The 23,996-nt window shown below is 35.7% G+C and overlaps 1 protein-coding gene across 5 annotated transcripts in view; it reads right to left on the bottom strand.

Moving 5' to 3' along the window:
- Positions 1–23,996, bottom strand: part of LOC145663939 (pre-mRNA-processing factor 39-like) — an 87,261-nt gene that overhangs the window by 11,926 nt on the left and 51,339 nt on the right. For all 5 annotated transcript variants that reach the window (XM_081730155.1, XM_081730157.1, XM_081730153.1 and 2 more), the window contains 6 exons: positions 18,238–18,415; positions 15,918–16,028; positions 12,642–12,806; positions 10,577–10,712; positions 3,806–4,014; positions 3,298–3,357 (listed from right to left, as the gene is read on the bottom strand). In XM_081730155.1, coding sequence (XP_081586281.1) covers positions 3,298–3,357; positions 3,806–4,014; positions 10,577–10,712; positions 12,642–12,806; positions 15,918–16,028; positions 18,238–18,415 — 859 coding nt within the window. The remainder of the gene's footprint in view (positions 1–3,297; positions 3,358–3,805; positions 4,015–10,576; positions 10,713–12,641; positions 12,807–15,917; positions 16,029–18,237; positions 18,416–23,996) is intronic.

Below are 23,996 nucleotides of genomic sequence, written 5' to 3'. Positions count from 1 at the left end.
ATCCATTCCCAACATTTCAGCTCTTAAAGAAAAGACTTATTTCTTTTAAACTTTTTTTTTTTTTTTAATCTCCGGCTCCTGAACTTGAGGTACTATCCTAGTATATGCCTAACGTGTTTTGAGTGAAACTCAGGAGGGCTGGCTCAGGGATTTGAATCAAGTGTAAGAAGGGATTTTATTCCTATTCTATATTACGTAAAATTATGCACCTCTTCATTACTCTAGAAAATTGTGTACCTCCTTCTTTCTAGAAATCGAAATATAAGCGAGTGTCAATGGTGCAAAGTGTGTCCCACAATATGCGTATAGGACTTCACGGATTCCTTGTGTATTTTTTTTTCTTTCTTTTTTAATTTCTAAGATTAGAGTTCAATGTCTCATGACTATGCACTAGGGCTAGGGGAGAATGTGATGATACAGATAATAATGGTGGCATGAGTGAAGTAGTAGGAAATGTGAGAACCCGAGAAACTCATGCACACGATGTTTGTCCACCACAAAACGCACTTGGTGGAAGCTGGGATCAAACTAGGGTCCCGTGCCAGACGTGAACTACCGCGGTCCCACAAGAGGATTCCATAGTTTCATGTGTACAGTAGAACATAAATGCTGAAATGGTATTTTAAGTAGGAATATGGCCTTAAATATATGTACAAAATTTAATAAAACACAATATTACCCAATAAAACTCAATTTTGTCCAGTATAGTTGATTTTAACGTTCCATTGAGCAGCAAGGCTATATGAGACGTGGATCTACTGATTAACGTGGAATCCGTACCACATGAGTTCCGCTGGAATCGAACCCAGGTCTCCCACGCCAAAGGCGCGTACGCTAACCGCTTAGCCACGAAGGAGCTCAGTCCGCTGACATAGTTAACCAAGTTGTATATATTGGGTTGGACACTATAGGCGCGTCAGATAGTGCCACATGATTAGATTGTAGCGAAGAGAAAATCTGTTGTTCCGAGCTACTTTGAATTTGATTTCTAGAAAATCCCGTATGAATATTTACACGAATAATTGGATATCATACCTTGTAAAGGTAAGACTTTCGAAAGGACAAATAATAATCTGTTTAAATTATGGAGAATGATTCAGTAACATGTACTGAGGAATGAGCGATTCTAATAGAGTAGATCAATAAATATGTAATACGTGGAAGCGTGGCAAAATGGTTTACGTTAAGTATTATCAGGAATAATAACAAGAAGACAGCTGGATTGGGACATTGAAGTATGAGAATAGAATAATAATAATTGTATATTGTCATTTTTTCGGACAACCAGCGTGCAATGCCGAGATGGACAATTCGAAAAACAAAGTCTGCACGTGCTCAACAATGAAATCGAGAGTTTAAGAGACGGAATTTCGTCCATTCACGTACAGGACGTGAGAGAGGACTTAAATGCACTATCGTTTACGAATATATTATTGCTATGACAGAAAATAGGGATATGTTCAGCTGAAAAGATACCAGTCATGTGTTCGTCTATAAGTACTTGCCGTATAAACACTCCCTACCGCCACCGGCCTTAACTATTGACACCAGGGAAGGAAGTTTCAACATCTTCCAGTCTTCTATCGTCCAGTTCGCATGTTCACTGCACCAGTATTGAAGTTGCTGAACTCTGGTGACGCCACAGATTTATTCCAAGTATACTGTCGAGCTGACCACCATTGATCACGCGCAAAACTCTTACTAATGACTATCTAAACCCATACAGAGTGTCTACTAAAATTCCAAAATGAAATTTTGTGACTTTTTCGCGACCTTTTCCTTCCCAAACCTTTTCCTTACCATTTAGTAACATTCACAAGAGCGAATTTGGGTGCGAATTGGGCCGAATTTTCATGCATCTGTTAGAAGTGTTGTTTGTTTGCGATTTGGTAGCATCTAAAGCCGACCAGAGACATTTTTGGTACTGAATTTTGACGTTTTATAGAACAAAATTTTCCAGTCGATACTTATATTTGCACAGATTAAAAACGACCCAAAAGCTAAATGTCGTGACTTTTTCTTGACTTTCATGACCGTTTTCTGATTTCGTGACTTCTTCATGACTTTCGTGATCGACAGACACCCTACCACAGCTACGCACTGCCAGCAGTACTTACAAAATTCATTTACATAAAGATCGAATCCACTATCCGCAGGCTAGTCATAATTCAATGATCAGTCTGTGTATAATACAATGATTTAACAATAATGATGCTGTGCACTACTCAATCGAACGATCTTGCCTCTTCCCTCGCATTAATTTTAACTCCAGAATTAATTTATAGGAACACACATCTTAAGAAAATACACACCATGTACTATAAACATCTGAATGTTTTTAACCAGTTTTCACTAAAAGTGTTACATAAAATCAGGAAAAATACACTCCCTCATTATCAGCCTATTTCAACTACAAGCAATTGAGACGATTGAAGATCGTCAGAAAAAAAAATTCGACACACACATACATAAATATACAGGGAGGTAAACTCGCTCATAGTTCCTCTCCTTAAGTGAAACCTCATAGTTGACTGAACTACTCCATTCAGTTGGAATTGTGTAAAACCTCATTGTATACCATACCATATACCATATTGTATCACAATCAAACCATTTTTTACGAAAGTTTTCATAACCCGAGAAGGAGGGGGGTGGGGACAAATACACATTCATTTGACGGATTTTAAATTAAAGTAGTGAGTGATTGAAGAGCCTCAGTAAATATGCACCATATCGCATGGAAATATCCTAATTTTACGTAACTAATTTTAACTATATACAGAGAGGATGACTGGGAAGCCTCCAATCAAATGCACGACATATAACACAAAAATCATTTTTTTACAGGAAAATTATCGTGGAACCTATTTTTTTAAACTGGAGGAAGGGATAAATTCATTCTTTCAATTTTGACGAATTTTAACCGTAAGCTGTGGGGATTATCATAATGCCCTAAAGAAATTATACATTATGCGGAGATGGCACATCTTTTTGAGATTTACCCAAGGGGCAATCTTCGGAGAGCAACACACTGTATGGCTGACGGTCGATTGGTCGCTCACGAGACACCTACTAGGAGACCCACAAAATGATCTAATGCCGGCAACTGGCGTCCGTTCGCAGTCTCCAGAAACACCGCAAGACCTGGTGTATTTATTTTCTTTACATTCGTATTGGTGATTATTTGATGCCTCCATGAAAGTGGTCTTGGATTGTCACCATCTTCACGTACTTCCGCTTTATCTACGTTCTAATTTGTTAATTTATTAAACACATTAACAAAATTTCTAAACCTACCTTGTCATTTTCTAATGCCTTCTTCAGAATGGTAATTGCTTTATCAACATCATCCATTACCTGAAAAATGCGTGTACATTAATAACAAATATTTACATAATAGAAAGCAGTGAATTACTGACAAACTACCTAATTGATAAAATTTTCATATCTGTTGTCAAACAGTTTTATCTGCAATGTCAATATTTAATTTCTACATGACAGAATCTATAACAAATTTGAATAAATATAACCAATAACGAAATTTCCTTAACGTACTTTTCTCTTTAAAATTACTTTGGTAGATATTAATGCATTTGTGTATTAAAAGAGAGAAAGAAACATAATGGAAAGATTCATAATATCAAATGAGAAATGCAAGATGTTGTTCCATTACTGTTGCAACTACTTTATACTAGAATACATTCCTGAGATACAGTGTTTGTATATTAGACTATTACCGCCTTTAAGAAACTTGTGCTAACGCTCTTCACTTCAGGTTTTCCTGTGCTATGCATTCACAACTTACCTTTAAACAAAATCGTGCATACTTAATGGTGATGTTATTGGCTATTATTTTATTGCTGGCCTTTTCGATGTAGCTTTCATACAGAGAACACACTTTGTCTAGGTTCTTTCGTCGTCTTTCTAGATTTATCCTTCGATAGGCTACCTGCAGCATATTAGGTGACATTTTCTCTAAATTAGTCAGGATTTCTGCAGCTTTGTCGTAGTTTTCTACATCAAAAAAATACAGACAAATTAGTAGTATGTATATATATATATATACTAATCATCTTGATTAATAACTAAATACATTCTTTGTAAGTGCTTTAAACAATGAATACGAACGTACTAAATTTTGCTAAAAAGAATTAACTACCATTATTTCAAAGATATTTATGCTATTATGATTTTATTTAATTACAAGTAATATGCGCGTAAAAGATTGTCTGTCACCGTTAGGAAAAGACAAACCACAACACAAGATGTGATCAAAAAGTACCGTGAATGTAGTTACACAGTCCTATCTTTTGATATTGTATCCATAGTAAGCCCGGTAGCCTAAACAGTGTCGAGTTTGAACGAGTTGTGACGTGCTAGTTGGCTTCTAGATGTAGAAGAGTGAGGACGTGTTAAGAGTGTCTGTCACGCGCCAACATTTAAGTTTTGTTTTAAGCTGCAAAAAAGTGCCAAATAAGCTTACGAAATGTCACAATCAGTGTACGGCGATGAAGCGGTGGCATTGAAAACTGTTTATAAGTGGTACGAGCAATTCCAAAGCAGCAAAGACTCAGTTGAAAACGAGCAACGACCGAGACGTACTTCGACGTCAAAAATAGATGGAACCGTCTAAAAAGCGGCACAAATGATTTGTTCAAACAGGCGAATGACTATTCGAAAGCTTTCTGATGAATTAAACATCTCGTATGGGCCCGTGAAAAGCATTTTAACCGCCGACTAAATGGACAAATGGCTGCTTCTTCACCGCGAAAACGCGCCGTGCCACAGCTTGCTTTTGATCCGCGAGTTTTTGGCTGTAAAAAGTGTTCCTGTGGTGTCCCCATCAGCCTTACTCACCAGATTTAGTACTATGCGACTTCTGGCTCTTTCCAAAAATTAAAACTGTGCTTAAAGAAAAATGTTTTGACACCATTCCTAACATTGAGTGGGTTACGACAAAGCAGCTGAACCGTATATTTATTCATACAGTGAATTATTCAACGTATTTTTTTAATCACCTAATATGCTAGGTAACAATGTATTTTGCTACATATGCATACAGTACATTAATAACAATTTCTTACAGCGAAATGTCAATTACTACTGGCAATAAGTGACAACTAGGGCAACAAATTCCATTTTCTCGAAAACTACGCATCAGAATGTGTGAAGCACGTCAATGTAATCTATCGACTGATATATATTTTATCTTTGGATAATATTTACGTTAAAATTTAACAGTTAATGATAATTTTACGCTAAATCTCCTTAATGATGCTGTATACTGTCGTCTTGCTTATGAAGAGTTTAATAAGAGTATATTTAAATATTAGTTTTATCTCATAAGTAGCATGGATTTTTAGATTTACAAACAAATTAGTTGTTGTCCATTTCCTCGAGTGGGGTTTTACACTTACACATATATTATTCAGTTCACCAAGATGTATCGATTAGTATGTGCTTCAACTTTGTATACCATTTTCCCCCGTTAAATGCTAATGATTAAAGATCAGATGTTAGGCAAAATGTCTATTCTTTAATATTGAATATATCATTAAAAATAACGTTTTGAAGTTTATATGGGGTGTTATACTTTCAATTTAAGCCAATTTTATTCTGCCTATTTTGCCTTTTCTTCAAAATAAGAGTTTATTGGGGAAAAACACACAATTTGGTACTTCAAGAAAGGATTCTGCCTCTTTTGAGAAATACCGTATAAGTGTTGTTTTTAGTGATAAGATGTAAAACTTTGGAGTGCTATGTGTACTGAAGTGCTGTAAAACTTTGGACTATTGTGTGTACTGATAAGTGTATAAAATTTGGACTGTTATGTATAATGATAAAGTGCTACAGAGAATATATTTACCAACTATACATGGAATACATGTCAAGCTTCGTTTTTATATATACAGCAAAAGATATTAACAAATAGGTATGTTTCTATATTCTCTGAACATTATCTGACTTGAATTTATTTTTTAATCGTATTGAATATTTATCTTCAATATTTCGAGTTACATTTTTGTGCCTATTTTTTAAACTTTAAGTGCCTATTTTCCAGTTTTTTAATGCTTAAACATCCAGTCTCAACTAATGATACTATAGAATCTTGAAAGCAAAACATTATCACGGACTCACAATATGCTGAAAACACTTGAAATACTAAGTTTCATCTTCTTTCCTCCACACTTACACAACTCCTTCAATTCTTTTTTTTTTTTTTTTTTTTTTTTTTTTTTTGAAATCCAATCATTAACTGGATGTCATGAGATTTCCACACTTTCCACAATCCCCTACAACATCTCAATAAACTTATCTCCCATTTGCTACTGTTACGATACTATATGTCGGAGGTCCCTGGTTCGATTCCAACGACAGACTTTTGGATTTACGTCATCTACTTCGCTGGATTATTTTTATTTTTTTTTCTTTCCTCGGAAAGTCCAATTATGTAGTCTCAAGCTTCCTAGAAGCATATTTGTATACCTTTGTGTTTTAATAAAAGATAAGTGCAATAGCAGATTCCTTTAACCTCGTGGTATTTCTATTTCTGAACGTATTACTGAATCGATTCAAAATTATAGACGTCCAAGAACACAAAAACAATTGAAAAGTTTTTTAGGGTTGTGTTCATTTGTTAGAAACCATGTTGCCAACTTTTCGTCTATAGCGGAGCCGTTACAGCGTCTCTTGAAAAAAAAAAATGTTCCATACAAATGGACGAGTGAACAACAACAAGCTTTTGAAAAGCTCAAAGAAGTGATCTTGTCTGCGCCTACTCTTATGAAATTTCATCCAGAAAGAGACGTGTACGTCGTCACGGACGCCTCACAACGCGGTTTAGCTGGGGCAGTCCTGCAACCTGAAAGTGATGAAAAAGATGCTCCTTTGGTTCCAATAGCCTACTGTTCTCGTGCTGTAGGGCCACACGAGAGATCATATCACCCATTTCATTTAGAATTAGCAGCTTTGATCTTTACGCTAAGACGCTTTAGATATTTTTTATTAGGACGTCACTTTTATTTGCGTACCGATTGTAGATCACTGGTTTTTTTACGTCAAACTAAGAATGTGGCTAAATTTTCTCGAATTCTTGCGGAGTTGGAGACCTATAATTACACTATTTCTCATATTTCGGGTGCTTCCAATAGTCTTGTAGACAGTATTAGTCGCCATGTAGACTGCACAAGAAACGAAGCGGATGAACAGAAGAATCTAGAAGATCCCCGGGTCTTTACTATAGAAGAAGATGATAAGTTAAAGGAAGAACAGCGGGAGGATTCCTGTTACAAAGATATCATTCTCTTTTTAGAAGGGAAAATACCGCAAAATTATGATATTGAACGACAGGCACTGCGATATGAGATGAAGGATGGTTTGTTGTACCGAAAACATAGACGTCCAACTGGTACACAGTTGTTGGTAGCTATTCCTGCTTCCTTACGAGAAAAAGTGTTTCAGTCAGCTCATAGTTCTTCTTTGGGTAGTTCACATTCAGGATTTACAAAAACATATAATTTGTTGTTAAATTCAGTATATTTTCCATACATGAAAAAGTTCGTCATTGAGCGATGCAAAAGCTGTCAGGTCTGCCAACGTTTCAAAAAGGTACCGGGTTCGCCTCCAGGTGTTTTACAAACTATGCCTAGCGTGCCTCCTTTCTTTCGTATTGGTATTGATGTAGCTGGTAGGTATTCTGATGCCAATATTCTGCGGCACAAATATTTAGCAATCGCAATAGACTACAATACTCGTTATGTAGTAACGGCTACGTTGGGTGAACAGACAGCCGCTGCTTTGGCAGATTTTTTGTACAATCATGTAATTTTACGCTTTGGTCTGTTCAAAGAAGTGATTTTAGATAGATCTACGGCGTTTACTAGTTCTTTGTTTCAAGAACTATGTAATATTTTAGATATTAGAATGAACTTTGTTAATCCTTACTTTCACCAGACCAATGGTCTTGTTGAGACTTCTGTCCGCGATATTGAAGCACTATTGAAAAGGAAAGTGGATCCTAACAATCATGGTAGTTGGGTGGATCACGTGCCAGCCGTCACTTTTGCCCATAATATCACTGTGAACCATTCCACGTCATTTAGCCCATTTAAATTGTTACACGGAGTGGATCCTTATTTAGAACACCAGGCTATCATTAATGGACCGTGTGTACACAGTGTGAATCAAGAGCGTCTAGCCACTCTTGTTGACATTAGAGAACAGGCTCAGGATAAACTTTTTAATCGATTTCGTACTTCAGAGAGATCTTACAATAAACACCATAGATCCGTACAGTTCACGGAAGGACAGCGTGTATGGATTTTTGACCCTTCAAGACGGAGAGGTAATGCCAAAGCATTTTCAGGATTATTTTTTGGACCTGCTGTTATTGTACGAAAAGATTATGAAAATGCTTATTTTGTGAAGTACAAAACTTCAAAGGGAAGAGAGAAAATTGAGTCGATTGCCATTACTAGACTTAAACCGTATTACCCGGATGTAACCCCAGAACCGATGACAGGCGAGGAAGAAGAAGAAGAAATACGTGACATGCAAGTGATAAATGTTGCCAAAGATTGTTCTGAACATGATATAGAGTTTAACCAGCTAACATTCACCACTGCACTCAGTGATCTCGTGGAAATTCAGCAAGTTGTGGATGTGTTGGAGCTTCCAACTTTAATAGATTCGTCTCAGAAATTCGCATACAAGAAGCCATTATATAGTTATAATGAGGACATTAACAGGAAAGTGAGTGTATATTATGGTAATATTGCAGATCTGAAGTGTGACATCGTGGTTAATGCAGCGAATGAGACCCTTACTCCTTTGTCTGGAGTCGACGGAGCAATTCACAGAGGGGCAGGGAAGGAACTAGCTGAAGGTTGTAAAAAGCTAGGTTCGTTAAAACCTGGTGAAGCTAAGATCTCTTCGGCTTTTAATTTACCAGCGGAATATGTGTTATTCACTTGCGCGCCTAGAGATAATAATAAGAGAATTTTACGACAATGTTACACGAATTGTCTACAACGCGCTTTGGAGAATAATTGTCGGACGATAGTGTTCCCTAATTTGGGGACTGGGAAATTCAATTTTGATAAGTTTCAGGCAATGAAGATTGCTTTATCCACGATTCGAAATGTTCTGGAAGCTAATTTGCAAGATTTCGATCGTATTGTGCTGTGTATTTTTGATAAAGAGAACCGGAAATTATATGAAATGAGGTTAAAGGAATCTGCTATTGCACTTATCTTTTAATAAAACACAAAGGTATACAAATATGCTTCTAGGAAGCTTGAGACTACATAATTGGACTTTCCGAGGAAAGAAAAAAAAATAAAAATAAAAATAATCCAGCGAAGTAGATGACGTAAATCCAAAAGTCTGTCGTTGGAATCGAACCAGGGACCTCCGACGTATAGTATCGTAACACTACACTCAGTGGCGTTAACGATCTGATTAACTATTAGGTTTTTACTATATGATCATGATTCGATACAATGAGAAAATTTTTCCCGTTTTGTGAATTACCAGCTCTATAAAACTGGTGGATAGACATAAGTTCTTGAGGTTTTCAAGGTGACAAAAATTACTGAAGTCCTCAATAGTACTAAACAGTTATATACACCCTATAGAAATATCTTCCTACCGGCGGGATTTATATTGAAATGTTCACTACTAATCTTCAAATTGTCAAATGACTAAATACTTAAGGTATCAAAGTGAGTCTTGCCGGAAGTAAGGATATATATATATATATATATATATATATATATATATATATATATATATATAAGGAACTTATGAAGAAAACCCAGGAAACCTAAGAATAGCTGACCTGAAAAAACTTTCTCGATCGAGTGTCCCCACTAGAAGCTGAATCCGGGACCGCTCGCACCAAAACCGAAAGCAACTACGCTAACTCCACAAAAACAACGAACGAACTCGTCAGACAGGCAATATCAACTTCTCTGTACTTTCTTTTAGTATCCCTTTACTTATTTATCAATTCATATCATTTCCTGACAGCTTTAATCCAACCTGAATGTTTACTGAAGAAAGAATAAACCTCGTATACTCTGATTCTTCCAGAAAACTCTCCGTCAATAGAATACGTAGAGTATTTGGACAATTCCCACTCTTCGTATGGAAGTAGTGTGAACTGCATTAACATTGCATTTCTTTAAAATAGATGCGTGGCTCACACATCTCTTGAAAATATTTCCGATGTTTGTTCTTTACTAGTTACGCGTGTAACTTATCACTACCAACGATATTTACAGAGCAGCAAACGAAAATTCTAGGGTTCACTAATACTTTCTTTAGAGGATTATAGTGTATGTTATTCATATATTTACTATAGTTACTCTTGTAAAACAAACAAAAGAATCTTAAAAAAAAACGGATCTTAGAGAAGTGCCTAAAAAAAAATCCAGTTAAATTAAAATGTAACACAACTCAACGGCGTTGTTTCTGTCTCTGCACTGTTGATCTTTTGAGATTCTAGAGCGTATATTTGCTTGTGTTATACCTTTATTTATAAAACACTCTTAAATATGAAAAACTATGAACTTACCATGACTTTCTTCGAACACAGCCCAATGCAAATGCAAATTCGGTTTATTTTTGTGGTGAATAGTACATGCTCGCTCATATACATCCCGTATTTTGTCTGTCAGATCCTCACTCAGGCTTTCCAAGTATCGAATAAACTGTAACATATAAGCTAACATTTAATATAACACTGATAACAAGTAGACAAATGCACATTGTAATTTTAATAAGACACAAAAAAGAAAAAAAAATAGAACAAAAAACAGTTTTGTTAAAACAATGTTGAATTAATAGCTAAATGTTCAATCAATGAATTTCTCAACATTGTGCTCATTTAGATACTTCACTGTTATTTTTACTTGTTCGTTTTTTTCTTTTTCTCATAGTTCGTCCTCCCCTTATCTGATGAAATGTTCAGCGAAAACGCTTTTACCGTGCATTTTCTTAATGTATATAATAATGAAGATTTAAAAAGTGCTAATTTTATTTATAATCTTAACTGGCAATTTTTTAAATGATTTTTCTCTATTTTTTTCAAGTATATGTATATTTTATACAGAAAGAGAGAGAGTAATACCTGTTAAATTGGTCACCTGAATAATGTAGCCCCGTTTTTGTAAAATCTACATTTCTTCTTAAGATATACATTACTATTTCTTCTTTAAGTTGAAGCAATATTATTCATAAGCTGCTAATGCATTGTGTGTTGAAGAACTAAGTGCATAAACTAAGCATTCGCATATACATGATTTTTTCATTCTTTGATATTGTAACGTTTTAGCAGACTAATATACAAAAGAGGAGGAGGAGGAAGGACTTATTCAAAAGTACAGGAATCAGTGGTAATGTTTCCGTTTCTTGTTGGGAAGTTGATGAACAAATCAGAACTACTAAGCTTTCCAATTTATGTTCTACTTCTACGGTAGTACAGTCCAGGTGGATTTAACGAACTACGAATGCCTGTTTTTACTTCCAAGTACAGTACTTGAAGCCTTTCTGTTCAGGATGATTTCGTAAGAGATTAACAACCGAAGTTGAATTTATGTTTGTTTGGTGTTGTGGATGAAGTTAAGACCGATTTCTGGAACTGAGTATCTCACCACCCGCAAATATTGTTATAGGGGAAGAGAGAAAAGAATAAAAGATGTACGTAGCCTTTTCCCGTGCTGTAGCACGTAATTAATATGTTGAATTTACATTTAAATAATAGGTGTGAACTATAAATTAAGGTAAATATTTTATTACACCAATGTTTTCATATTTGCAGAAGTAAATCAAAATTATTTCTATAAATTTTTGTCGTTTTACAATGGAACTGTTACTGGTAAACATAGAAAGATTCTACTGTATGTATATCCATTATATAATTAAAGATTACATTGCTATACATGAAATAAATTAATATATCGAAAGATATATGAGATCATATGTACATGCAATATTCAGGGTTTAGAATATATCAGGCGTGTTTTAAGTAAGTACAGTTTTGAAATTTTAAAAAAAATACAATTTTCGTCACAATTTTATTGTTACATGAAAGCCTGCACCTTAATCTACTTTTCTACATAGTTTCCACCAATATTAAGGCACTTATCGTATCGTACAATAAGCTTGTATATATTAAGGCACTTATCGTATTGTACAACAAGCTTTTAAATACTATCTTCATAGAAGTCTACCGCCTTAATTGACAACACGGTCATTTTGACCTCATCATAGTTGTCGAGGCGCTAACTACCCAGGTTTATACAATTCCTGACTACTACTTGCCCAACTGAACTTTCGACTGTCTCCTGGGGTACTTCCCGTTCGCTGGTGAAAACTAAATATATATATATACTGCTAAATGGAGTATATTTAATTAAACCATTATCAATTTTTTGCACGATATAAATCTCAGCATGACCAACTACAAGAGGAAAAAGCATTGCGTGGCCTAAAAGTGTCATGGCATGTTGAGAGAGAGAGAGATACAGAGATAGATAGATAGAGATGTATGTGTGTAAACTACCGCGTCCTCACTCTTTCTGTATAACTGCGTAGAGGGTAGCAGCTAACGATTAATCCTTATGGAAAGAATTACTTACCCGAACCCAAAATTCTTCATATAAAGCACAAGCTATCAAACATCTCTCAAACAGTATTATTATTCTTTCCTTATCTCCCTGTTCTATTTCGAAATCAAGATATTCCTTCCAATTTTTCAGCTGACATCGCTCCAAAGGTTTCACATGGAAGTATGGGCGTTTAATCTGAAATAAATCGATCATGAAATATTTATCTCAAAAACTTTTTATTTATCTGTTACAGAGCTGTAAATTTTCCGTTATGGTATTTTTCTTATTCGGACAAAAGATATCGGGAAACAGTAATCTGAATTTTACGAATTGCCTTCAATTAGGAGCACGTCCCTGCCATTTGACGGCTCCCATCACCAAGTTGGCTTCCATCATTGCCTTGGGCGTCTCTCGTCAGTAACATTCTCATCTCTTAAAGAATTAAATTCCTCAACGAACGGAAATCCTCAAATAACTATCCACTGTTGTCACGGTAGGAAAAATTAACAATTCAGGTATTAATTGTGGCCAGCGCCTCTATCGAAATAAAACAGGAATTTTAACTATGACTTTGCTACTGTTTCGCTAAGCAGTTACATAGAGGGAAGAACTGACTGACTTCATGCAGAGATCACAGCGGCAGGGCCAGTGCTTACTAGTGTTACGGGATGTGAACCAGGGACCGGCAGCCTTTATTTATGTTGGGAATCTGTCGTAAACCAACGAAGAGCCAAGCTGCCTTCTAACTTGCGAGTTCATCAATATTCATCAGTGTCATTTTGGGTAACTAACCACCTCCATGTGACGTAGGTTACATGTGGGTATTTTTTCCACCTTTACTCTCATGATGGCAAAGGGACAGTCGGATCAAAAGTAACTGAGAAAGCCCGATCTTGGTCATTCGTCGTTGGACATTTGTTAGTGACTTCGACTTTGGTCACTTCTTGGTCTTTCTGTGAGTCTTCGTCTTTCGATGCCACGGTCAATTGACGATGACGATGACTTTCCAATGGATCCAAAGGAGACGCTCTACTCATCTAAACTCCTGAACTTTGAGAATAACGCATATCTTCACCTGAGAGAAAGAAGGAACGTGGAACAACATCGATTTTTTGGTGAGACTGTTCAAAATTAGTTGCTTTCCTTGCTCTATCGCCTTCGTCCTTTTAAACCCTAATTGCTACCAATCATTATTGTTTAAATCATTTGTTTTATTTCAAACACATTTTTCGCAATTATCCCACACCTTAGGTGTACCTCTTGACACTACTACTATGTCTTAAGTCTACTATGTTTCACTAATTAGAGTGATTATACATGATTCATCGGGTTTGAAAGGGCTGTATTAAAAAACTGTATACCACATACGAATGATACTTGAGAATATGCAGGAACTATCCACGATCATACATATTGTTACGAATGCTTGATGTGACTTCCCCTCGCCACACATCTCTGCAACAGTCTAGTTCGCCCCACACAGACTCTAGCATATCCCTACTAATGGTAATAAATGCTCTGTAATGCGATTCTGGAGCTCCCCAAAGTTGTTGGTAGTGGAGGCATATACACTGTCTTTTACATACCCCAAGGCAAAACATCACAAACTATTAGATCAGGAGATCTAGGCGGCCATGGGAAAAGCGCTAAGTCATCTTCAGCACATTGCCTAATTCAAAGGCGTGGGAGTTCTTAGTTCAGGTAACGACGCACTTTAATGTGTCAATAGGGCGGTGTCCCATCAAGTTGAAATAAGAAGTTACTGGAATCCTATTTCCCTTGTAGAAACAACTACAACTGTAGCATATCGAGGAATGGCATATTCAATGCATAGACGTCATTTTGGAAACTTGGTTTGTGCTGCCATCTGTTACAAATGAGAAACTAAGCTTTAAAATTGTTCTTTCGTTTGACCAGTAGCACAAACGCATTGTATTAATAGTTTTCGACATATTTCACTTTAAAACCCGATGAATCATTTATAATCACGCTGCATAAAAATAATATTTGAATCATCAAATAGTACTGGAACAAAGCAAGTATTATGAACATGAGAAATGCGAACGAAACACACATCTGGAAGATAAAATTGAATATTGTCCTTACAATTCCATTGAATAAAGAGAAACTGACTCTAAACAACTAAATGTGGCTTATCTCCAAAAACAAGAACAAGAAAAGATTCAAAAGATATATTTGCATAATTTGAAGAAATACAAAGACAATGGTTCTTAATCGAAGTGCCGAGATACATTGATGTGTCTCGCAGTCCCATAGGATGGTAGCTACTTTACAGAAACTCAAGTCATACACTATTGTAATTTATGTTATTATTAATAAAAAAAAAATTCAAACAAGTGTGTCGCGATGTGGGGGGTTTCAGTAGTGTGTGATATCAGACCAAAAAGTTTTGGGAATTACTGTACTAAGATATAAAATAAGCTGGAAACAAGCAGAGCACCGCGAGGAAACTGAAGTGTTCATGTATACAGCAACTTATTACAGTGTTCTTTTGTTGCTGTGGTTACCTCAATCTATCTTATTCAATACATTTTAAATCTTATTACAATTTCCACATGTAATTCGACTAACCTCTTTGAATTTATTTTCTTATTTTACTTCATACCGAGTAAACCTTCGCAGTGAATAAACATCGAAGTGGGATACCTGCAACCACAGTGACGGACAGAAACGAAGAAAGAATGCGTGTGCAGATTAGAGAACAGCTATGAAACCATATACGAATAGTCTGAGATGAGCAGATTAATTCTATGGTAAACATCAGTTCATGAGCTGAGGGAAGCCTTAAGACCAAAATAATAATAATAATAACATAAATGAATAAAAAATAAACTGGACGTGTTGTTCTGCACCACAACAACGCCCATTCCCATATCGTGAAAACATCACAGCCCATTGCCAATATGATGTGATCAATAATGTCAAAAGTCTCTTATAGTCCCGATTTATATCAACCTGACTTCCATCTGTTTTCCCTTCTCAAAAACAACCTTTGGGGAAAGCATTTCTAAGTCGTGGGAAATACATACAAATCACTGTGAATATATGGATCATAAAACAACCTTCAAAATTTTTTTCAGAGCCGATTTCAGCTTTAGTAGAAATATGTTAAAACCGAAGGATATTTTGAATAATCTTAATTGGTACCCAACCAAACACCCAATTCTTCGCTCTTCGCATGGAAAGTTTACAACAGAAAAAGTATTACATTCTGAATGATCTTTGTACACATATATTAAACTTCACAATTTTTACATCTATGTCAATAAAAACACTTATACTTACGCCTTCTTCAAAAGTCCAACGAGATGCCACGAAATTTACTGTTTCTTTGTGTACTTTCCTCCTTATGGAAATGATTTTCTCACGTAAGGCACTTGTTTCTTCATCCGATTGCTGAAAAATAAATAAAAATGACAAAAAAATGATTAGTTTTGATTAATCTTTAAAAACAAAATGAAATATATTTGTAGACTTAAGTGTGTGCGCATAAAGTATTTTTTACTAAATGAAATTGTTTTAAACATTGTTCTCAGTAGCATATCCTGAAAAGCTGTAACTGGAGCTTGTAACAATATCTACGATGACGAAGTTCGCACGAGCCAAATGTGGCGAGTAGGGTGGGTGCGGAAGTGCGATCATCTTGTTTCTGGTGAGAAACACGTGTCAGGAGCGTACAGTGACAAAGTGCATTGTTGTTGTGCAGCAGTCAATTTTCCATGCGCCACAGATCCGGTCGCTTTGATCGAATGTCCTCCCTCAAAGACACTTTGAAACTTGGCAGTAGAACTCACTAATGACGGTTTAGCCCCCGGAAACGAATTCATGGTGCACAACGCCACGAATGTCGATAAGAGACGATAAGCAAGCACTTGTTCGAGCTGCGGTCCAGCCTTGGTCGTGGAAATGATGGGCTCTTCCATTGTTTACTTCAGGGTTGTACCCGTACATCTTAGTTTCGTCACCGGTACTGATCCTCGACATGAAGGATGAAGTCATCTACGGCACGCTGACAGAGTTCTTGGCACACTTCGATGCGGTGTTCCTTCTGCTCCTGGGTTAGCACCCTAGGAAAAGAACTTGGCAGCAACACGGCGCACGTTCAAATCACATGTGAGGACTGCCTGCACTGTTCCGTATGACACGCCGAAAATGGTATCAATGTTGTGGGTTGTTCTCTGACGATAGTCATGCACAAGTTGCCGAATGCTTTCCACACTTTCGGTGTTGTCCTCGTTGAAGGTTGTCCCGATCTCTCATCGTCTTCCAGTGATGTTCTTCCGCGCGGGTCTACTCAAAACACTTCGAACGACTCATTGCAGCATTATCGTACATTTGCCGAATCATGTCAAGTGTCTCTGTGGCGGATTTACCCCACACAGAATTTCACGTTCGCTCGTTCTTGCTGTTCATGATGAGATCGCAGACGTTGTAACGCACGTGGTCAATACTAGCTGCACAGCTGCCGATGTACATAGGACGATGTCTTGGCACACTGGCTTATGAAGGTCGGTGCTCCCTATACCTATGGGTGCAACCTTGGCTGCCATCTGTTGGTGTTACAGAATTAGTCTTGAAATTTTCTGATACCACCTTGTATGTATATTATATATATACACACACACATTTTTTTGAAACAGCACAATTTTTTTGAACATGTTTTTATGACGGCAACTGAAACTGGCTTAGAATATTTAATCCCGTGTAAAGCTCAGTGATCTCTCTCTCTCTCTCTTCCAATACCCACCTTCTTCCTTTATAAATGTACTGCCTTGCGAAATGAAAAACTTTTTCTTTAAGTTTTCGAATAACGCAATCAGAATTAACGTTGCACTTTGCACATACTAAGAAAAAGGAATGTTATATTACAACATGCAAATAACACAATCTTGTAATCTCGAATGTTGTTGTAGTTTTATTTCTTTCATTTTAGCCCACTCTATTTTACTTGGTCTACTTGGTCTATTTTACTTGGTTACTTTAGTGGATAATACTGAAAGGGCTCAAATTAGTCATCAAAATAACATATGTAAAACATCGAAATGGTCACAGTTTCATGATTTCTTTCCTTAAATCTTTAAGAAGCAAGCATGGGATGTAAAACTGAATTATGAAAGTTTGCTACGAATGTAGTGTAATAGCGATGGTTCCTTTCGTGGTACTGTTTTTGAGCCAAAGGAAGTATATGTGATATTCTACAGAACTGAAAACGTTCATGATAAATGTTACTTGAGAAAAACTGCTTGCACATAAGAACAGGGAAGATAACTTAAAAGTGTAGGTTTCATAGTAAACCACCAACGACTTCTTCTTTATTAAGTTCATATTAAAATACAAGTCAAATGAAACCCCTTGCTTGTCATCTAGTCAAAATGTTCATTAGAAAACGCAAAGTTAATTACTAGAGCTAACGGATTCCATCATTGAGGCTTTATTTCGAAGTTATATATATGAATTGGTCTTTACAACAATACGCTTACTTAGCATTACATATATTCGAAGAAAGGCTAAGTGTTATCATTCCAAACCTCCCTTTCAGAAATATCTCGTATCTCATACGGAGTAATGAATCAATTTGGCAACGAAGATACTAAAGAACACTTACTACTCCACCATCCTCTGGTTCTTCTCCCGGTGGACAGTCGTCTCCTGGAGGAGCATCGTCGGCTACAACTGGTGTTTCATACTGCCGAAGGACTTGACGTACTTCGGCTCGCAACGTCAGGAACTCGTCAACGGACAAAACCTTCTGTGGTAAATTTGTTTTGATGTGTTCCTGAAAACTATATAAATAATCAAACATTAATAGGATTTTCTTCTCAAAAAGTACTCTTAAACTATGAAACTCAACTGAGAAATCTTACAGTTCACAGTCCATTATGCGATATCCGACTACCAAAACCAAAGTTAAATTACATTTAAGAGATTTAACAAATATTCAACCATAATCCTCATCATTCGCTGAAAATCGTCACACAATTACGAGTAGTAAAATTTTTCAGAAATTTGAACCTCAAATAGAAATAAATTCTATACTTCTTATATTCCATAAATATTTACAAATTTAATGTCCCAAATTACAATGGTTAGTATATTGTTCATTATTGATTTTTTAAATATAAATTTGATAATTAACCCATTACTGCCCCTTGGCAGCTTAAGTTGCCACGGCAATTTTTCGTTATAGCACAGAAATTCATGGATTGACGTTGCAGGTTTTAACCATGAAGTTATTTTGGAGTCTGTTTCGTCATAGCATCGTTGCATTTTCTTTGTATGATATATTGACGTAAGGTTAGCATTGTTTTTGGCTACAATGTGTTTTGTGGAGAAAGACTCAACTGGATTGATTTCAAAGACTCCAGAAGGAAGGATTGAAGGTCTGTAAAGGAAGGATGAACTTGATTTTAATAGTTATGTTTTCGCAGTGTATTTTCTCCCTCAAAATTGTAACTTTCCAAAATTTTCCCTTTTTTGCATATGTATGTGCCATTTGGCAACTTAAGTTGCCGGCCTAAAAAACAAGAAAAAATATTTTTCAAAAATATTCTAATTTCTATTTTAGAGTACTATTAAGACCAAATAGGCGAAAAGAAACTTTTCAAAATACCACTGGGGAATTCTTGGCACTAATGGGTTAATAAGCTCTTGAAGCAGCACATTTAAAATCCGAAGCTAAATGGAGAAAACACAGAAGAATGGCTTAAAAATGATCCGACAAACTATATAAAATTTCAATTAAGGTTAATCAAAGCATTATATACTTTGCCGAATCCAGTACATTTTTAAATATAAACCTATCGAAAGAACGTTCCCAACTTTTATTTTAAAAATCTCGGGAAAAGCTGAAACTGAAGCAAAAGAAAGAAAGAAAGAAAAAATAAAGTAATTGAAGTAGTCTCCTCGAGTATGCGTTCCTTATCAAGTAAGCATTACACACTATTTTAATATTACTTTATTAAATAAAACATGGATTTATATCGCATGTTATACAGTTAAAAGTTCATTTCATCATGTTGAAAACTATACTATACTGTTGTGCATTTGTATATCTTTGAAACGGATTGAGATGTAAAATTCACATAAATGGTACTATGATTCTTATCCCTATGGAATATGCTTTTACATTATAAAGATTAATATTTATATAGGTAATTTTTGAAGATAGGGACAGTTTAGCAATAATAAAATGTTTATCTGTAATTCGTGATATTTGTGAACTTTACGATACTTTGCTTGTGTTCTTTTTCTTGTATACTTCTGATGTTTTATAACGATATCATAACTTTAAATTTGCAGTATGGTCAACTGACAGCTGTGGACTTGTAGGTTTAAGTTTTACACGTACCTTTAAAACAGAAGCGGATGTAGGGCCATTAAATAAAATAATAATAATAATAATAATAATAATAATAATAATAATAATAATAATAATAATAATAATAATAAAACATCTGATCATCCGATGGTATTTGATGTAATACACCTTTCTTTCCATATCTATTTTGTTCACGCTTCCAGTACGCTTCTTCTAAGTTATAAAGAGTGGACAACGTAAACTGAACCAACTGTATATATTCCATGTTCTATTTAGATTCCCAACCTTCACTTACTTTCATTACACACCCACACTTATCACACTTCATTTAGCTATTGGCTCTAAAACCTACTTTTTTCACAGAAAACACCCAATACTGATCATAACTTAATGCAGCAGTGTTAATGAGTTCTAAAACGCTATGGAGTTTTGTACATTTGTATACTTGAGAAACGCCCGAACTTAATGATAAAATGATTCTTCTACTAGCCTCAAAAATGTTGGCAGTCGCAACTAAATGACATGGAATTTTTGAGTTTTACGTCCCACGGTTACGCCGGCTAGGCTAAAGGAGACGGTGAAGATGAAAAATGAGTGAAATGAAGAAAGTGGGAAGAAACGGGAAAACCCCGAGGAAATCCACGCACACGGTGTTTGTCCACCACAAAGTTCACTTGGCGGGAACAGGGTTTGAACCCGAGACCCCATACACCAGAGGTGAACGCTCTACCACTGAGCTTAGTCACAACTAAGTGCTTACTTTACAACACAATTTTGAACATGTAATAATTGGCTGAGTTAACGTCCCTTTTCAGTACTCAAGGTATACAAGATGTGGATCTACAACTTAACGTACGACCCGAGCCACATGGACTTCAATCACAAATCAAACTTGGGATTGCCAAGGCAAATGGATATGCACTAACCATATATCTACAAGCAGTTCTGGAACAAGTAACAAGTAAAAAAGAATTTTCAGTTTATATTTGATAACAGCTTATGAATTATTCGGATTTCTTCTGTTGTTCAAAAAATCTGCAGAGATTCACAATGCTAAACTCGTATTAACCACTAACTTTGAAGCTATTACGGAACAGCTAATAATAATAATAATAATAATAATAATAATAATAATAATAATAATAATAATAATAATAATAAGAAGAAGAAGAAGAAGAAGAAGAAGAAGACAAAGTCCAACAATAGCCAATACAAAGAAAACAACAAAATCTAGAGTTAGAAAAGCACATAATATCAAATAGCGAATAATATACAGTAAAATCTGCCTTCAATGGATCCTTTATTAAACGGAAATTTGTCACAAAAGGATATATATCTCATGGTCTCTTGAATATAGGAGTGAAAGACGATGCAAGAAACGAAATCAAAATAAGCCTTTTAAAGGAAAAATTGAAGTTCCGGATTGAGCGTTTAGAAAGTTTTTTAGACACCCACTGAGAGATAAGATACGTATATACAATATACTACGTTGTCAGCGGAACAGATAGTGATGTGCATACCGAAACACACATGACAGAGATGACTTAGTTAAGAATTATACGGAAACTGAAAGGAGAAGAAAGTAAAAGAAGAAGAAGAAAAGAAATATGGCATTCAGGTGGAAGAATATAGGGTAATGACTTATCAAGATTCTGGTGAGAGTTCCTGCAACAATTCGCATTACCTCAAAATAACACTAATACATTTAGTATGGTTTCTTGACTATGGGAAAAATAAAGTTAACAGTACATACAGTATTTTTCCTGTTCATTATAGATTTTACGTGTATTAACTCGTAGTAGAAATACTGAAAATTGACTAAGGTACACACAGGATATTTCAACTTGGCATACTCATTATATACATGCCTTAAAAAAAGTCTACTTTCGTTAACCGGAAAACTACTTTAACGGGAATTTGTACGAGACCCATTAGATTCCGCTAAAGACAAGTTTTATTGTATTTCAAATGTAAACAATGTACTGAAATCCACGGGTAAATTTGTATTGAAAGCACATTTGTCGAAGCTTACGAATATAGTCTTGGTTTGTATAAGTTAATCCTCTAATGTTGTCCTATATGACCCAATAAAACTTGAACAAGAACCTCAAGTACGTAACTGAGCAACATAATTGAACAGGATTAGCGAACAATTTTGAAAGATATCGCACACAATCAACGTAAGACTAAATGACGTTTCAATGGTATTCTTGAAAGATGAGAGTGCCTAACAAACAGAAATAAAATTCTTATATCAACACTATATATAATTCAGATAATCCTGTCTTTTGGGTTTAGAATGACTACTTTTTAAGCATATAATAGGAAAGATATTGATCATCGAAAATAGAAACGTTGTGTGTAAAAAAGTCAAATTAGCTCTGAACCCATCATGTACATTTGCTGTTATTACTTGACCCTGATCGGAGGTTGAAAGCATTGAAATGATATTTGGAACTTTTTTTTGGGGGGGAGGGGGGGGCTGCATTCAGGTTTTTCACGGCAAAAGTTTCTGCTCATGTCAATTCCATCCATTCCTCTTGTTCGAGACTTCTGTTCAAGCTTTCTTTATGTGCAGACGTCATAGAATGAAAAGAGTAGCACAGACCGAAATTTGAATATTAAATCTAGCAACATGGGTTGCCATCGTTTTTTTTTTTTTTTTTTTTTTTTTTTTTTTAACATCTCGCGATTATGCACCGAGGTTAAGAAAAACAACGACGATGATGATATGAATGATAATGGTGTAATGAAGAAAATGAGACGAAACGACTGAATCCCGAAAAAACCCATGCACATGGTGTTTATTCACCCGAAGTTCAATTAGCGCGGGCACACAAATTTTCGTTATGGCTACTATGTAAATAGCTATACCGAACTGTGCAGAAATAAATGGCTGAAACCAACAATATTCACTTTCAAACCTCCTTGGCTTATGTACTGGAGCGATGACACTGTAAAAACCAGTTGAAGGTATCTGAACAGGCAGCAGCCATTATGGCAGAATCGTCTAACAGCAAGCATCTGCAAATATGCTGCAGTTATAGACGAGTAAATTTAGGCCAAAAAAGGGGGTAACCTAGAAGTAATTGTAATAAAAGGTAGTTTTATTGTTTCTGCTCCTATTGAATGCCCTGAATAACATATCAAAAGTCTACCAAAATCTGACTACAGGAAAGCCGCCATTTTGGGCCGCCATCTTGGATATTTTCACAATCCATTTTGATAAACTTTTCTTGTAGTATCTTCACAATGAATCAAGCTAGACTTGGTTCTTGTCCCAAATCGAAGCTCATAAACAATACAACCACCAAAATGTACAAGTGGTATACTTGTGTGCAGAATTATTTAAATATGGTTACTGTTAAGCTGAAAGCGTCGTTGAGTTCATCTTATTTTCTCACTTTCATGGATAATAATTATGAAATCCTCAGAGATACTGGAAAATACCCCGATATAAAATTAATAGATCCCAGTCTTACCTTTCTATCGACACCAAAACTGTTTACCTATGTCTAAAAGTAAAGGATCGACGTGGTTTTATGTGATGCAGGGTGTTGTATTTTGAGTCACTCATATATGCACTTTCAGGTACTATGGTTAGGCACAAAGACGGAAGAAGGTAGAAACAACAAATGACATTTTGGATTGCTGGAAAAAAAAGTAACTATCGCTTTGCTTCCATAAAGCCGATTTCATCAAGTCCTCCATCATTTCCCCTTTCATCATTCCCATCACTCATTATCGCTCACAGGCTAATGGACAGTGGTTTATAAAATACAAATTAATCAGAGATGTAGAATACCATGATTCAACAAAAACGTCGATATATTGTGGAACATTTCACATCTTCTAAAACCAAGTGTACCTGATTGGAGGGCGTGAGTCAACTGGTTCACAAGGGTTAACAAAATTCTGTATTATGTTTTTTTTTTTTTTTTTTTTTCTCCCTATTACCGACATAGATCCAACCAATGAGCCTTGCATTTTGACAACGCTGTTATTTATAGTAAAGCATACAGTGCGTTACAACCAAGTTCCCATAC

The sequence above is a fragment of the Thermobia domestica genome, chromosome 11 (genome assembly GCF_964235325.1).
Source record: "Thermobia domestica chromosome 11, izTheDome1.hap1.1, whole genome shotgun sequence".
NCBI lineage: Eukaryota > Metazoa > Arthropoda > Insecta > Zygentoma > Lepismatidae > Thermobia > Thermobia domestica.
The sequence above is the reverse complement of the archived record's forward strand: the minus strand, read 5'-3'. Positions and strand labels throughout refer to the sequence as shown.